The 15,395-nt window shown below is 44.3% G+C and overlaps 1 protein-coding gene and 1 long non-coding RNA gene across 2 annotated transcripts; one reads left to right on the top strand and one right to left on the bottom strand.

Annotated features, from left to right (window-relative positions):
* The first annotated feature begins 802 nt into the window (after window positions 1-802).
* On the top strand, window positions 803-14,441 carry LOC111273712 (chondroitin sulfate proteoglycan 4). The gene is made up of 7 exons (XM_022855599.2): window positions 803-2,070; window positions 8,136-8,333; window positions 9,160-9,350; window positions 9,879-10,015; window positions 10,179-10,421; window positions 12,740-12,898; window positions 14,180-14,441. Exons 1-7 carry the CDS (start codon window positions 841-843, stop codon window positions 14,389-14,391), a joined length of 2,370 nt encoding a protein of 789 aa, XP_022711334.2. The 5' UTR covers window positions 803-840; the 3' UTR covers window positions 14,392-14,441.
* Window positions 2,182-5,848, bottom strand: LOC111273716 (uncharacterized). The gene is made up of 2 exons (XR_002688000.2): window positions 4,713-5,848; window positions 2,182-2,600 (listed from the first exon to the last, which is right to left on the bottom strand). It is a non-coding gene; the product is annotated as an uncharacterized LOC111273716 (long non-coding RNA).
* Window positions 14,442-15,395: the final 954 nt, after the last annotated feature.

Below are 15,395 nucleotides of genomic sequence, written 5' to 3'. Positions count from 1 at the left end.
TCAGGCCCGTGCTGATCGTAGCAGTCAGGACAGCTACAGTAGCACGCTAAAAAAAAAAAATGCATTCAAGTTGCGAACTGAGTTGGCCATAGCAAAAGGCTTCTCGAAGAAGGGACATACTAGCTGCGTTTCCAGCTTCGAAGTCAATGGCCTGGAACACATGAGTGGCGGTGGACGCCAAGCCAGTAGCGGTAAAAGGAGAACCTGCTGCCGACGGCTTCTTCTCCGCCATTGATGCTTAGCGATATTGGGAACTTTGGATGTGTCCTGTTAGAAATAAGCTACTTAACACATCGAACAAGGAGACAAGCGAATCTGAACGCACGCATTCGGGCATTGGGCCACCTGAGAACTAAGGCTCCATCGGTTCAAGATGATTGCTTCATCCATAACTTTTTTTTGAGAAAGTACCTGCACGCGAAAGACAACTGTCAGAAACCAAATAACATTGGGACAAACGTTTCGACCCGCTTGTATCTATTCTCTTTTCCGGGCACCGTTTGACCAAAAAGGTAGTTAGCACATTGACGTTACGTATAATATAGAATAGAGGTGAGCGTTACTGAAACAGTAGTTTTTACTTTCAGTTGTGTAATATCATATCCGCCCATGTCGGATCGTTGTGTCCCAAACGTGTGTGGCTATTTATTCTCGGGAGTACTGGAATAGCACCGAAAGAGGGAGAGCGAAACTGACTGCTGGCTTTTGTTTACGGTACAATACTGATAGTGGTTCTTTAATATGCGGTGATATTGCTACAATTGCAGAGATATTAGTCGGTATCGCGTCGTGTACACGCATGACGGCAGCGAGGCAGCGAATGATAGCATCGTTCTTGAGATGAGCGTCGCGCCATCGACGCTCCTACTGCAACGCCTGCCGAAAGCACTTTCCGAGAAGATTCAATTTATGCTGCACATCGCCATCCTAGCGCAACAGAATTCGCCAACGCACGACTACGATACACAAGTCGTGTTCACATTGGCACGACACACAAAAAAGCAGCTGACCAACGATCTGCTAAAGATCGACGATGTTCAGTTTGTCGATGAAGGCGCTGCTCGCTTCATGGTCCACATTGAAGAGGCAGAGAATACTGGGTTCGTTGACAACTTCAAGAACCCCGGCGTCGCTCTAGACAATTTCACTTTTCACGATCTCAAACAAAGCCTAATCTGGTACAATCATCGAGGCAACGCTTCGTCGACATCGTTTGGCCTCTCCTACAACTCGCCGTCAATGACGAAAGAGATCCTCGTCGATGTGCGGACATTTCCGCTCGACATCACTTCAGTTAACAATACCGGTGTCAAAGTATCACATGCGACGCCTACAATCATGACGAACCAGATGTTGGCGTTCGTGACAAACGCGCCCGAACAGGGTCTTGACATCCGCTTCGACATTGCAACAGCACCGAAGTACGGCACGATTCAGCGACTTAAAAGCAACTCTGTTTGGACCAACACGACGCACTTTTCGCAGCGGCAGTTGACCCGTCACAAGGTACGGTTCGTGCCGACGCCCCAGGCCGCCATCGACAAGCCTGTGGAGGACGCACTGGTGTTCACCGTGTCCTGCGAAAAGGCCAAGCTGTCGACCCTGCACCAGTTCACGTTAAGTTTTACCTCCGATCGCGTTTTCGCGGCGACAAACAACACACGGGTTGTTTACGACACGCGGCAGATTGTTCTCACTGAGCGCGATCTTCGCTATCTGGACGGATATGCCGACTCACGCATCGCATATACGTTGACAGCCACACCAAAATTGGGTCGGCTGTTACTCAACGGGGTCGTGCTCTCGGTCGGCTCGAATTTTACCCAGCGGCATCTCGCCCAGAAGAACCTCGTCTATCGACCGTCGAAATCGGTCATCTTCTTCGAGGACTCGTTCAAGTTCAACGTGTTCTCAAGCAACCCGGCGACGGCGGGTCTCACTGGACAGACGTTTACCCTTCGGTCGGCGAATAGTGATTTGCTGATTGTAGCTAACATGCGCGTACCCGAAGGAGAACGGCTGGCGTTCAAACTGGCGAAGGAATCGCCAAAGAAGAAGCTTGTTATTAAGGTAAATGTAGAGGTATAACATTATGAACCCATTATGTAGCTCACGTAAAAAATTATCTATTTATATATGTGTTAAATTAGGGTCGGCTATTTGAGTAAAGACACAGCGCAGTAAAAAGTAAATAGTGCATATTTATCGGATCCAAAACCTCTTCGTAATTTACCTAATCCGTAGTGGTTAGCATATCTGTATCTCTCTTTGACAATGTACATTTCGCGAATCTGCATAAATCAACAGTCATTTGTGTCCGGTAGTACTTAGTTAGAACGATCGAGAGTGTAATTATGCTCACTATGTGATTTTGTAAAAATATATGTAAAATAATCTGCATCTAGCATTTTGCAAAACCTGCTTTGAAAAAAGGTAGGCGGAATGAACCATTGGTGCCCATTGAAGACAGCTAGTTAGTTAGACATGAGTTACTTAGAGTTTAATACTCACAAGTTACATATTAGTAATTATAGTGTAGTCTCAGTAGTTTAGTAGGGTTAATTAAATGTGTAGAATATTGAACTTCATGCCGTAAACGCCTGCAAGAGAGTTTACGACGGAATTAGAAAAAATAAAGACGTTTGATCCTCACGAACGTAAAAGCTTTTCATCTAGGAAACACAATGTCATAATAATACGGTTTGAAAAAATGCCTTCGGAGAACTAAATCAAAACACCCTTAAAAAGGAAGAAAATACGTTTGCGATTTAGCTACCGAGAGTTTCAAGCGTAAAAAAATTTGTTCGTTCTTTCTTTCGAGCCAGATCCTCAAAACTCCAATTCATAATAATTGAGTTGATACAAAGATCTAACTAAATATCATTCATTAGTTTTTGTAGTGCACTGTAGGTATATTAATACCTTACATATATTTCTATAATATACTCCTTTAGACGTAAATGTGCCCATTTACACATTACAGCGTTAAAATGCGAAACACTACCTCTGGGTTTGCGTTACTCATAGAAACACATGTGGGACTATTCAACGAAGTTATGGAAAAACATTGAATAGACATTGCATGAGGCTTCCCTAATGGGCTATGCGAGTTTGCTCTGTCTATATTGCTGGCCAACTAATTCCTTCTAGTTTTCCTTCCATTTGGTGAGAACATCCTCACGCGGACAAGGATTACTGCCAATATTCGCTTTTTCTATCAGCAGCTATCATTCCGTTAAGCTGCTAGCTACGGTAGTCAGCTTTGAATCGTTCGCCTCTCACTGAGTTGATTTGCACCAACAGCGCCGTAAGCGGCCGATGGAAAGAGGAAAACCTCTTTGCCTATGGCCTAAAGAAGGCTAGCCATCGTAGAGCAACCGTCTACTTTTACTTCTACTTTCTCAACGGGGGTGCTTGCTCATTGCTTTAGCAGAAATCGTCCACGAACAGAGGAGGCCATATAATATGAGACCACGATCCAACGTAGTCCTCACAGATGATGTCACTGAATAACGTCGGGCAGTAATAGTCATGTGCGCGCTGCAGCAATAACAAGAGAAAGGCCACCGTAATTGAGCTTAATGGCTACATTTTGTACCATACGCGACCACGAAAAAATTCTTCCGCTATTTTGCATATGCAAGCGCCTATAGTATTCCTCTGTCCAGTCTTTTCGGCACTTCCTGCATTTCTTAAGTCTCTCCCATGCTGCAGTCGTTGGTTCGTCGCGTCCGTCAGCTGGCTGGCTGGCTGCTGGTCTTGGCGCAGTAACCCCACAGTCGTCGATGTGTGGATGTGCAAATCAGGCGCCCAGCAGTAAAAGCAGGAAGCAAGTAACGGAGCAGCGGTACGTCCAGGCCGTCGACAGCATTGAGCCAGCCCCACAATAAATAGCGGATAACCATGGAGAATAATTTCTTCAGGGGGTATCGTATTATGCCATAGATGATCGTAACAATATAGCCAAAAGGAGAAGTGAGATTTGGTACTTTGTCATTTTCCACCTAGACCAATTCGTCTTGATGCATATATGGCCGCTGCGGTCTTCGGAGCATGCTGAACCGCCCGAATAGCACCCGAAGCTCGAAGATCGCTCGTTTTTGTCTCTGGCACAATAAAGAGGATGTATCATAGACTATCGCTGTTCAGTTTCTATAGGCACTCTTGCTTTTAGGCATCTCTAGACTTGGATGCGCTCCTTCGAGTGTGCTCCCAAATCGCTCCTTCGTGCTCCTTATCGGTCCCGAACACTGCGACGCCAGAGCGGCCGCTGAGCGAAGGATAAGAAAGACGCCTTCTAGCACAACGAGCGTGGCAGTTGTTTGAGTGAACAACTTTGCTGGACTACCCCCAAAATGAGCGGAGCTTTACTGCATATGTGGCCTCCAATCTACAATGCGTTGACGCTATCTCTTTTCGTGCACTGTTGTGACTTGGGCCTAAACATGGGCGTAGGACTTGGTACCTGGGTAAAGTTTGTCAGTGCCGCTTCTACCTTTTTCCTCGACATCTACTTGGACTTTTCGAGAAGCCATGATTCCTCGGCCATCCGTTGCACGTATAAGGACGTTTCGTGTCTCGTATCGCTTAATTATTGGTGTGCTCTGTCTGTTCCAGGCTCTCGACAATAAACCCACCACACTGCAACGACACTTCGAGTCATCGCAAATTTATGTTGCGACCAACCAACCCAGTGGTTGCTGTTTACCTACCGTTTGGCTTTGCCGTCGGATCAATGATGAACCTGAGCTTCTACACGCTGGTATTGCTGAAACATTGACAGACTGTGGCATAGCCCAGAACCAAACCGTCCTTCGATTTTTGTTTATATTGTGCAAACTTTGTTTTCCTCGACGAAAACTGACGACGCGTATGACCATTGTGAGCTGCTCTAGGCCCCCGGTTGTGTTCAAACGCACTTGCAGACAGAGCCAGAAAAACTGAGATAGAGATACGTCTGTACGGACATGTTAAATATACGCATGCAGAGGCAGACGAACATATAGACAGACATGCGTACAATAAATAATGTTGATTTCTCAAAGAATGAGACTATAACTATAGTAGGGCTTTAGCTTAGTCGCTGTACTTTAATTCCCTGTTCTGTGTATCTCGTTCCTTTGACGAATGTGGGACTAAGAAGGGAAGAACAAGCAGGACGACGTACAAGACCCGCACAGACCCTGGACTGTGTCTATCAGACTCTTTTCTTAAACGTTTTCTCCTTTACGGCCCGATCCGTCGTCAGACAAAATAGGAGCTTGAAGTTGGTACTTGAAGGTAACACTGATGGCACTTCTTGATGCCAAGTAAGTGTGTTTATCGCGACCCAGCCATTCAGAATAGCCGTCGCTGGTATTCCTTTCTCTTAGCCTGCCTCCAACCACCGCGCCGTTCACGCCGAAAGCTTTAGCCTCCCCAAGTAGCCCCCATACACAGTCTGGGCTGTCATCCTGTTATTCATCCATTGCAGTGCCCTATTTGACTAGCTGTAACGGTTATGTTTAACTGCTGCCGCATTTACAATGTACCGGCGTAATGCCCTCGGCTACACCGTTTCTTTCAGCCGCTTTCTGTACACCATTATACCGTAAAACAACAAGCGGGTCTGTGAGAAAGATGGCGCCACAAAGCCTGTCCAACCAGCCCTCGGCCCTCTTCGTTGTTCCGCGTGTTGTCACTCCTTTGTCGGACTCCTCGTGCATACGTGTCCATTTGTAGTAGCTGTAGTGCTTGCATGCTATTTGCATAGCGCTTTCCAGAGCTCCTCGTTTCCCGCGCGTATAGCCATCGTGACAAGCAGACGGGGCGTCTTGCCCTGCGCTTTTCTAGATGACTCCTCGTTGCGAGAAAGTGAACCGACCAGTTGACCATCCATACATACATGGAAGGGTTAGGAAAGTATGGGGTGTAGCGAAATAAACGATGAAACGCGCACCAGCTTATGTGAGATCTGTATCTCTGTAGCCGCTTACGAACAGGCAACACAGCCAGTGAACCAGTCGGAAAGTAAGCAGGCACCCGCGGCGCCCTTCCACAATTTCTTCCCATTCGTCTATGCCATCAATCCGATCACCGTCAGCCTTTTCGCTCTTCCACGTTTTTAGATTTAAGTTGTTCTAATAAGAAGAGCTGTTTACTCTACCGCAGTGACTGCTACTACGACCATATCTATACCAATACTTTTTTGTAAAGCCTCTCTGCTCGACAATCTCTCTGGATTGTTTTGTATCGCCCTCTTGATGCCATCTACGTCAGTCTACAACGCTACCCTGACAATCATTTCTAATATGGTAGCCTCGAGTGCTGCTCGATCCCTGGTCTTCTAGTACCTCTTCTATACGCATATGTTCTAGCCTTTGCGCGCTTTCTCGATAATCGGACGCACCCGGAATACTAAAAACGGAAGACAGGCAGAAATAAATAAGAAAAATTTGAACGGCATGTCTAGTAGCAGGGGTTGCGGTGCAAGTAGCCCGTGGTAGTGTGCCGTACCAGTAAACTCATAAGGAGAAAAAACGAACGAAGAAGGGTAAAAGACTCTGATATCAGGCAGTCAACAGGACCCACGAGAAAGAAGTGGGGACTAAGGGAGGTGAAGTTTGCGAAGAAAGTTTGAGAAAAAATCGCCAGCCAGGAAGAGGCAAAGGAAACAAGCAAGCTGCGAGCTAGCCCATGCGGGACTCACAGGGGCGGAAAGGAATCGTAGAACTGGGCGTCTCCAAAAGTCGTTTGTAGAGGTTCGGGCTTCTTAAAACAGAAGCGAAGGGCAAGGCAGAAGCAAAGCAGAGGAGTAAACGGGTGATAGCAAAGAGGACGAGGGATCTGTGTACTATACGTCCCAAACGGGGTTGGTATGTCTAGAAGCCTTTCCTTTGACGAAAATCTTATGCCCACTGTAACTGTTGCGGGCACAAGCCGGCAGGAGACAAACCCATTTCGGACAGCGTCTTGAGGCATTGAAGCGTAACTGAGACGAAAAAGAACGACGCCAGCTTTGGTATCCTTTCTTGTTGGCCAAGCCACTAGCGAAGCTACCCGCTCTCAGCCCACGTCCAGTTTTTTGTTCTGTTCTTCACTCTCTTCGTTGCCGTCAAGGTTACTTCAGTCTACTGTCCCTGCGACCATCGCTGCCATTGCCGTTTCCACAGCTTTTACTACTACTACTACTGCTTCTTTCTCTGAAAGTGAACAAAGACACATAATAGAGCAAAGGTGCAACACGACTCAAGCATATAGCTAAAACGCAACAGACCAGTGGGCACTGCAGTACGGTAAGCGCAACTGGGCAATAGCGTCGCCTCTATATGACATACAAGCGAGTGAGGCGAGGCTACAAGCTAGCCGGCTAACAAACGGACGGCGAAAATGCGGCAGCAAAGGTAACTGGTAGTAGGAGTGACAGTAGAAAACAGTAGCAGTAATGGGAGTAGCTCCGCTGCTGGCTCCACGCGAACTTTCATCTCTCCTATGTTCAATTCCGCCTACTCTATATTTCATAGCGTAATTCTACGTTCGTCAAGCACGGTCCGGCCTTACTACCAAAGCAGCGCAGGCGGGGTAAAAGCTGAAGGGAACGGGAGAGAGTATTGCAGACGAGTCGTGGCAAATCCATCCTGCCAACGTTGCCAGTACCGCGTTCTGACTAGAAAGGCTAAAGCTGTAAACGTCATCTATCGTTAGCAAACTGCTGTCAGCACTAGAAATAAAGCCACTCCGCCAATACTAGTAGCAGTTATATATATATATATATATATATATATATATATAGTGAGGGAGAAAGAGATGATCTACTCATTTGACACAGCATCGTTTTAACATGGTCGTCGAAGCAGAATAGACGGGCTGCCTGTCTTCTCGGTCCGTCCTTGCTACGACCCTAGATGGCCTGTGCAATGCTTAATGATAGTAAGCCGCTATCTAAATGATGCCAACAAATTATGGAAGCCCGATATCATTTCAGAATTTCGCGCCACTTGCGGCAGCGTGTTGTACATCAAACCGTAATGTTATTCGGCATGTCATAGGTGTCTAGAGTGAGTAACGCTATGCTAGACGGTAAAGTTGGTACTTGTAGCTGCTATGTCAACCATGAGGACGCCCGAACTATCCCTAATGCACGGTCTCTGTTGCAGATCACTGGAGAACCTTCGCACGGCGCCATTGAACGTAGCGAAGAAAAGGGCCAATTCCGGGTAGTAACGGAGTTTTCTGCGGAAGCCGTGGCAGCCGGTGAGGTATTCTACAAACACGATGACAGCGAATCCGCGCGGGATAAGGTCGTGTACGATGTCGTTAAGGAAAACTCGACAGAAGTTCTGCAAACCGGAGAGGTACACAAATCACAATGTTATTCGTAACTAATTTCTTGTAATTCTGGTGTACATAAGTCACTCTTTTATGTCTCAATATTAACATATTGTAGTAATAGCTCTATACGCTAATTCTATAATAAACCTCATTTCAATAGCTGACGAATAAAACGACGACTGGTCATTCAATTACGGCCTCTGATGGCGTTTTGTCAGTTATCGCTGTAAAATTACGAGGGTACTTAAGTGTTTCAGTACTTTTAAATGCAAGCGCTTTAGCCGAGCCCAGTAAATTCATATCTTTCTAAATATATGCTTCCCATTAGCGTGGCCAAGTGGAATACTCTAGGTTAAGTTAATGCGGGAGACGGATTTGGGGGAAGGACGCGTTAGCCACTATTCCCGTTTCCCCTAAGGACACCATTTTCGCTCGTGAATAATCTACTTCCTAATTCTCAGATGGCCTGGTTACTTGACTCTTGATCCGACAGGAGAACATCGTAGATGTGAAACTGGAGAATGTACTTAGATTCATAGTGGTTATAGTGAGCTAGTCCAATATATAAAACCTTTGGGGAGTACTAGTGACACTCGACTGAATACTGGAAAAGAAATATGGATGCAATACCGAATTATTTGCTTTCTCATTCGATCGCCTACTTAAGCAATACCGGAAACTGTGTGCTCGTAGCAATAGGAGTGGACTGGTAGATACCTGTTTTCACACGCAAGTTTCGAAATTCTGTTCCAGTTCGAATGGCCTGTAAAGCTATATGGCTTTACGGGGTTCTTGCAATATAAATTTATTGTTCACGAAACTTCGATTTTATTCTCCATTCGATTTTAGGTAAACATCGATATTTCTCTGAAGAACGACAACCCGCCTCGAAGAACTCAGGAGCAAGTATTTCATATTGCGTATCAGGCCGAAAAAATCCTTTCAAATATGCACCTGCGCTATGAGGATGCTGACACGGATACGGATCCTTCAAAGATCACCATCAGCAGAAAAGAGATTCCCAACGCAATGTTAGTCAGGTAAGAGAACAAACAGAGAATATACATTAAGCGCTTGCCGACGCAGATTGACAGGCGAGCAAAATAGTTTATTAACTCATTTCCTTATATACACATATCGGTCCAGCAAGCCAGTTAATTAAAGTTCAGGTCAAGTGGTGATTCGCTGTAACGGAACCAGTTCAAAGTTGAAACTTTCCTTTTATTGGCCACTATTAAAAAAGGCATAGAGCTGAATGACATAGGTGCATCTGTAATTATTGGTAAGATAAAGTTTAGATATCTATACATTCATTGTTTTTAGTCTACATGATAGCTTATTGATTGAGTGACGCCCGTCAAGCAGGAACTGTGTGATTTATTTCATTGGCTGCCACGAACATCGTTAACTGTACTTACTACTTATACGCTGAAAATAGCCTTAAGATTTCGAAAATAGCTGAGCATCAATACATTAAACCAGTACTCTGGTGGGTTAAGTTAAAAATAAGCTAATGTCAAAAAATGAAAAGTATTTTTTTCTTCCCATCCCCTCCATAAAATTCTCAGGAACGACGACAGCCGAAAAGAAGTTCAGCAATTCACGCAGAAGGACATCGATGATGAAATGATTCTCGTCAGACATACCGGTGGAGATTACGGTAGAGCAATATTTTGGATCTCTGACGGACAGTTTTATGCTACGGGTATGTAGATTCCCTAAAAAGAGCGTAATTACTGAATTCATTTCACACAGTATTAGGATTTTATGTGCGTGATAGAACGTGAGTAATAATTTTATGTTAGTGGGCTGGTATAACTGGCATAACGTAACATTAAAAAAGATGTACGTTATTATGTATATATTAGGCATTCTGGAGATTGTGGCTTCACCGCCATACCTCAACATTACGACAAACACGGGACTTCTACTGGAACAAGGGTCGTCTGCCCCGCTGTTGCCAAGTAATCTATCGATTGACACGAATCTTAACGTAAAACCTTCTGAGGTGGTGCTTAAGGTTATGAGAGCACCGACGCTTGGGAAGTTACGCTTTGCCCAAAGCAGCGAGCAAGTCATCAACAAATTCACGATGCGAGACGTTCAGGAGGGTAAGTAGTCTTCATGAACTTTCACAGCTAAAAAATGCTTCCACGGAGATCGAAACAGGTTGCGACTTCAAGCCTTTATTTCACAATACCCACAACATTCGTCTCACCTCCATTCATGTTAACCCACTTCAATATATATAACAAATTACAAACGCAAGTCAAAGTTCACCATTTAAAGGAACTGTTTCGCTTGGGTGTAAATAAGCTAAATTATTGTCGTTTAGCGCGACCATAGTGTCGTATGGCTAATACTGAGATAGAGAGTTTTTCCTGGTGTAAAGTTGTCTTTCATTTCAAATTCAACAACGGGACGGGTCAACAGTTCTTCAACATGTTGAATATCCGTATTTGCTAACTACGTCTGCTGTGTGCAGTGTCAAGGGTTTTATAATTTTGAAAGTTTATAAGACACAAAAAGTGTATTTGCAGAAGTCACACGTAGACAACAGCTGCGTTTGGGAGGATTACAGTACTATTCTACTAGTTGAAAAGGAATTTGGGACACATGAAGGTCTGCACTGCTAGTTTTATAGAGTTAAACATGTAGCGACCGCTGTTGATCCTTTACGGTCTTCTATACGACCACTTCCGACTGTTCTGAGTGATGACTATTTTGGGTGAAGCTGACTAGTCAACTTTATTTGCGTACTTCCTAGTACTTACCTTGCTTCTCTCTCCGTCTAGCAAATAGTTAAATGCCAGGTTAATACTAGTTTACCAAAGACTGAAAGACTCGGTTTGTTTCTAAGCCGAGGGCATCCTAGCTTTGTTTTCATCTGCAATAACACTGACGATTAAGTCGCCATGAAGGTTACAGCCGTTGCTGCCGTCGTTACCTAACTCATTGAAATGATCGAGTTATTTCTACAATGCGCATTTACTATCGCCATATTGGTTAAGACAGATGGACCTTTGGACAACTGGATGAAACCAAGCGGAACGGCAATGGACCCACACAATAACGACAAGATGCTAATGCTACGTCGTTATGTCTCATGCTACAATCACGCTGACTGGGCCAGATCAGCGAATATGGGTAGCAGTTGATACAGTTTTCTAGCTATGCTAAATTCATACCTGTTTCTATGCCTCGTTCAGTTACTGATAGATTAGCAACGTGATGATTTTGTGACGGAAAGATACCACTGCCGACGGACTGTTTAAACATAACGCGATACGCATACCCAGCCATGTCATGCGTGTTTAGGGATTCGTTCGGTATTTGAAAAGCGTTGCGCCATGGAAACTATGCACCGCCTTAAGCACCAACGCCGCTATAGCGACATTTCGTTTGCCGATACGCTGTTCTTGAAGCAAGCACCGGTTGGCTGATGCGTACTATACTTTTGGACTAGGCCGGACCCAAGTCGCTCTATTCGGGCGAGGGCCGCTTAGCGTAAGAAGAGATAAAGTAGGAAAAAGAGAGAGACATATAAGAAATCAAGCTAGCATCTGTTTTCACCAGGTCGACACCATTCAGGCCTCTGCCGCTGTCAGAAGATATTGTCGTCGGAGCAGCTGGCATTTGTCGTCCCGGAATGTAAGACAGCAATATAGAAGACGGAACATTGTGAACAAAGCGTTGTCAGGATGGTATTTTGGCCGGTCAACTAGCTGGCGTGACAACACCAGAGAAGTAAACATTACTGGAAGGAGGCAGAGGCAAAAGAGAATGCTAGGGGGTAATGGGTCGAGTGTCGATTTGAGGCATCGAGGAAATGGGATTTTTGGGAGATAACGCTAAATTCGCATGCCGCCTATTTGCATGTGCGTGTGTTTGTCTGTGTACAGGTGCCCGCAGGTAAAGCTGTGGCGCAGGATCCCCCTTCTCTGTGTCATGATGCCAGCCGGTACCAAGAGAAAATAACGCACCAAAGGGCAAAGCTTGTGCTACAGCGCTTACTCGTACCATATGTATATGATATGGCATGTCGTTATAGAGCGCGTGACAGGGGTGGCGGAGTAGAGAGGGTTCAGAAACGTTTGCCGATAGGAATGTATACGCATGTTTGCGAAGAAAATGGCTTTTTGTCAATTCCTACTTACGTATATTTTCTGGATCAGCTCGATTGAATCGAACTCTATGCCCCTGGATAAAACTGACACCAATTTCGTCGTCAAACGTAATTAGAGAAACCAATAATATACGTTCCATAAGGCCCTACGGTAGTTGTGCTGAGCGCAGAATATTACCGCATGACCATATATAATAATAGATTATATCGTTATTTATTCTTTATAGGTAAATAACTCAATAGGGCGCAATATAAGCTTCTAACATATCGAGATGTGTCTTGTTAATGACCACATTCACACAGGTATTATTGAGTACGTTCACACGTCTCCATCGAAAGCCGCTTACAATGATCGCTTCGATTTCAACGTGGTGGCCCTAGGAGTGACGAAGGAGGCGTCTTTCAAAATCACGGTCTACCCGAGCACGTTCTGGACGCCAATGCAACTCAAGGCCGGAGGAGGTACGTACCACCAACGAATATACGTGCGGAACGCATTGACATAAATACGTGCCGTTCGAATAAATGCTTCTCCTGCCGTCCGACGGTACCCTAGTGGATAACCAAACAGGAACACATCTGTCTCCTCGTCTGCACGTACGATACATAATGTATCTTATACCTTATATATGTATACAGCTCAGAAAAATTCGTATATCTAGAAATTCATATTCATAAAGCTATTGAATAAAGCCAACAGTTTCAACATACTTAAGATGGAGCGACACTCGCATGCTGTGTGTTATTGATTGTGGTCAAGCAAATAGAACAATTGAATTATTTCTAACTAACTTAGTTAGCTAACTATTCAATATCTATGTACAACAGATTCGTTTCTACGTTCGGAGAAAATGAACGAGCCACCGCCACTATCTGAAATGTCTTGAAAGAAACCAGAAATATTATTACTCAGCCCTGTAAATCAACTATCCGCATTTTGGGTGTGGACAAGTATGGCTCACACCCTCCTTTTATACTTTTTGAATTTTCTTAACGTACTAAGCCTTCAACTTCTGTTCTGCTTGGGTGATTGCTTTGAGAGATGCGAGTTATGTCAATCCAACCGTCCTCTTATTTGACATGATAGTATAAAACGTTCCGCAGACTAGGACAAGGTTTAAACTATTACTCAGTGCCCGTATTGCCTTATTTCAGCAGATAAAAGGTTTTTTTTTTGTGCATTTACAAAGCCAAGTATGCTAACGAAAAATCAGTGGCTTATTCATAAATACAAGAACTTGATTACTAATTAGCCATGTCGTCGATACGTGTGCACCACTAGTTACTGTTCGAGCCTTGTATGATTGACACCTAATTTTAGTTAAGCCAAATGTTATAACTGTTTAGTGGAAAGAGCTTGATATAATTATAATAGATATGTTTGGTGTTCATGATAAACCTATACAAGCCAGTTTTTTTCTACCAGTTGATTTTCTGCAGATTAGATCTCTGCACTAGACAACGCACTTAGGCGATGCTACCGCGTAACGAAAATCAAAAAGACCAGTCAAGATAGTAACGCTGTGCAAAATAAAACCAGCTATGTCAGATAGGTTCATGAAGCAACTCGCTCATTCACAACTAAATGCTCCGCGGCAAAATTACGTGTATTCCATATGCTAGCGTTATTATAGCCGTCGTTCACGCACGCTATGAGACGCACGTCGGCACCTTTCTGAAAGTTCGAGCAAAAGTGACCTGAACGTTTTTTCCTCATCGTTCTAAAATCTGTGCTCCTGATAGGGAACGCTACGTTGTACCTGGATGCGGGTTCGATTGCAACTGTGAGCCGTACATACTTGAACGTGATCCACGAGACCCTTGAACCGGAAGATATAATGTTCAGTCTTGCAAGGCCGCCACGCCTTGGACAGCTGCTCATAAACGGAAAACCTATCACTTCATTTACTCAAACCGATGTCAATAAAGGTAGCTACACTCTTGTGTATATGTAAATTTTATATAAATCATGTGAATGATGCAATGAGTGCTTTAGGCGACTGCATATGGAGACTATTTTTTTTAGATAAAGACATGAGTAGTCACTTCGGTGTGAACTTCACGATTCAGACTCTGTGCTATTCCCCGAAAATGGCTTATAGAATAATATAAATAAATATAATCAGTGAAAAAGGTATAGATCAGCTATGACAAGAAACTATATAATAAGGCATAGCCACCCAGATCGCTGGATAAGCATTTTCGATTTTCTGCACGTTTTCCTCAAATACCACATGTTGAACTAAACGTGTTTATTCTCACTGAAGTCTTAAGCAACACACGTCATCATATTATTGCACTTGGGATTAATTACCAGTTGTGCTCCGCCTGCTTCTTACATCGTACTGCGGTAACATTAAAGCTACTCTGATCCTATTAAGGCGGTCTACTAATAAACTGGACCTAGTCATGTAAATTGGTAGGCAACTTGTCTACAGGCCGTCGTCGGTGGGGTAGCCTGTCCTATGGTTAGCCGCTTGGATAGTAATATCGGGGGTTTACTCGTTGACTAGCTATAAACGGTATCCTACAGTGACCTACAGCTAACCTAATTATCAACGGCTGGAAGCCATCCCGCACCCAAATTTTGTAAGTGCTTGAAGTCAGGACAAATACGTGCTATGTTGGCGGTAATACACTTTTTCACTATACGTGTGGGCCTATATAACAACGTGTGTAGCATGCGTATTGACCATGTAGCTTTCCAGAAGCTCCAGGATCAAATAAATTGGCCAACAAAATAAACAGCAGTACCGAGGAGGGCTTAGAAGTCGGTTAAGGTATATGCCAAATTTCGTATCGAGATTACACCCCATTCTCATCTTTACACAAGAGAAAAGGCGGTCTAAGCGAAAGTGAAAGAAAAAAACGACAGCAAGGATTGTCTATATAGAGTGCCGACCAAACTGAAGCACAGCGAAGAAGGTCCTACAATCTTGGGCAACAGCTACACAGATAT

The sequence above is a fragment of the Varroa jacobsoni genome, unplaced genomic scaffold (assembly GCF_002532875.2).
Source record: "Varroa jacobsoni isolate VJ856 unplaced genomic scaffold, vjacob_1.0 scaffold_218, whole genome shotgun sequence".
In the NCBI taxonomy this organism is placed as follows: domain Eukaryota; kingdom Metazoa; phylum Arthropoda; class Arachnida; order Mesostigmata; family Varroidae; genus Varroa; species Varroa jacobsoni.
Note: the sequence above shows the minus strand (reverse complement) of the source record. Positions and strands in the feature narration are given on the sequence as shown.